Source organism: Pteropus vampyrus, unplaced genomic scaffold (genome assembly GCF_000151845.1).
Source record: "Pteropus vampyrus isolate Shadow unplaced genomic scaffold, Pvam_2.0 Scaffold1000007304, whole genome shotgun sequence".
NCBI lineage: Eukaryota > Metazoa > Chordata > Mammalia > Chiroptera > Pteropodidae > Pteropus > Pteropus vampyrus.
The window spans coordinates 1-2,468 of NW_011921706.1; the positions used below are offsets into that span (position 1 = coordinate 1).

The following is a 2,468-nucleotide window of genomic DNA, read 5'->3' on the forward strand; positions in this document are numbered from 1 at the left end:
GGCAGAGAATGGTGTTGTGTGCTCATGGATGATATCACTCATGGAACTAGCAGCCCACACGGAGCCAAGTGTTCTACATCAGACCACTTCCACATTGAGACACAGCACTTCTCCCTTACTGGGATTGCATGTTTGTAAATGGAATTGTCTTCCCCGTCTGCAGTACTACCCACCGGCTTACAGTGTTATTGTCACGGGATCCTGGATAGCATTGCTTTGGACCTAGGGGCCCATTTTATGAAGAACAAGGTCAACATTAGGTACATGACCGTGGATCTACTTGTCGTACCATCCATCACATGACAGAGAAAGTGCTGGCCTGATAAACACTTGGAATGATCTCTTAGATGTGCAGCAAAGACATCAGCTTAGAGATGACAACCTGTGGGTTGAGATGTGGTCTTCTGGATGTGGTATATACCTTGGTCCAATGGCCATTATATGGTTGACATATACATAGGACCACTTATATCCACAAAAGGTAGTAAGCATGGGTTCAGAAAGTGATGTGTAGAAATAGGAGTGACCCTCTCATGTTAACCCCCCTGTAACGTACATGGAAATCCATGCTTCCCATTTCACCGTGGCTTTAGCGCTCCTGAATTGAAGGTTTTAGTCCTCTGTCAGGGGACATAGTCTAGTTTTCAACTATCATCTGGCCAGTTTGGACTCCTCGAATGTAAATATTGTTTGGTGAGAAGTAATGACTGTGGAGAGTAGAGAGCAGGGAGAAGTACGTCTGGAACTCAGGGTTTCACTGGGCCGTCTCAGGGTGTGTCCACGCCCAGCGACAGCCATAACTGAGCAGCGACAGCACCAGAGCTTGCCGAGCGTATAGTAACCCGAAGCCCAGACCCCTACTTCTTTGGATGTAAAGGTAAGTGCCTTTGAGCAGGAACACAAGACCACATCCTGCATCTGAGTCTGTCCACATCAGCTATGTGACAGTGCACAAAAAAATGTTTTGTTTGTTTTTTCTAAAAAAATGGAGATAATTATTGTGGGAATGATTTCGATGTTCAGAATCGATAATACATGTAAGTATGCAATATGTATTTAAATTCCTACATCAGGAATTCTTTACAATAAATCAAACACAGTATGGATGAATTATGGTATAGAATTTATTAAGAAACACATAGGGAGATACCTGCATCTACAAAGAAATGTCTAAATGATCCTAGAAGAAAAAGTCTGATACAAGAACCATGAGTGCAGTGAAAATAAAATATGATTATGAAGATGATTTATCAGTTGCAAAAGCTATTACATAGTTATGATGTTTGTTTGACTAAATTACTTAAAGAGACTGGGTGATCCTCACATCAAAGTCGAAGCCAAGACAATAAGTACAGATGGAGGATGTGCGAAGCTGGCACATGGTCCATATACACAGGAGGAAGAAATGGGGGAAGTCCTCTGCACTCAAGCAAGCCGATTCAGATGCTTTCATCAGGCAAATGAGTCACAGAAATAATGGAAAACAGTGCTGGTTCTCCACAGTCTAGGATGTAAATTTGTTTCCAAAATGGCAAGTCAGAAGGTGTTGTGCACAGATGGAAGTTCTCTGACAAGGTGATCAGCAGCAGCAAGGCTGGCAGCAGCTGGACACACAGCAAGGGCGGCAGCAGCTGGACACACAGCAAGGGCGACAGCAAGGCTGGCAGCAGCTGGACCCACAGCCGCTGGACCCATAGCCGCTGGACCCATAGCCGCTGGACCCACAGCAAGTGGGCTGACAGCAGGTGGTCCTACAGCAGGTGGTCTGACAGCAGGTTGGACGGCAGCAAGGCTGGCAGCAGCTGGACACACAGCAAGGGCGACAGCAAGGCTGGCAGCAGCTGGACACACAGCAAGGGCGGCAGCAAGGCTGACAGCAGCTGGATCCACAGCCGCTGGACCCACAGCAAGTGGGCCGACAGCAGGTGGTCCTGCAGCAGGTGGTCTGACAGCAGGTTGGGGGGCAGCAAGGCTGGCAGCAGCTGGACACACAGCAAGGGCGACAGCAAGGCTGGCAGCAGCTGGACACACAGCAAGGGCGGCAGCAAGGCTGACAGCAGCTGGACCCACAGCCGCTGGACCCACAGCAAGTGGTCCGGCAGCAGGTGGTCCTGCAGCAGGTAGGCTGGCAGCAAGGGGAGCAGCACATGGTGTCAGGGGTGGAAGGTGAGTTTCTGTTCAGAGGTGAGTTTCTCAGATTTGGTGACCCCTTCTGTTCTGGGGCTTTTATACTCTGGACCCCAAATGTTGGGACCAATAAGGAGGACTTTCCTTGTTGTTATTTATGTTGTTTTTGTAATCACCGGGAAATTGTCAAGGAGGAAGTTGTTCCCTTTGTGTTCTGAGGCTTCTGTAAATTACTGTTTGATATTTCCCTTAATTGAGAACAGTATTCACAACCGTGTCCAGAAATGAGACAGTCAGGAATCATCTCAGCAGCATCTCTGGTCATGTGACAGTTCCTGCTG

The 2,468-nt window shown here is 47.9% G+C and overlaps 1 protein-coding gene across 1 annotated transcript; it reads right to left on the reverse strand.

Annotated features, from left to right (window-relative positions):
- Window positions 1-1,579: 1,579 nt before the first annotated feature.
- On the reverse strand, window positions 1,580-2,149 carry LOC105311727 (keratin-associated protein 9-1-like). Its single transcript, XM_023527202.1, has one exon. The coding sequence runs from the start codon at window positions 2,147-2,149 to the stop codon at window positions 1,580-1,582; it is 570 nt and encodes a 189-aa protein (XP_023382970.1).
- Between the last annotated feature and the right edge of the window lie 319 nt (window positions 2,150-2,468).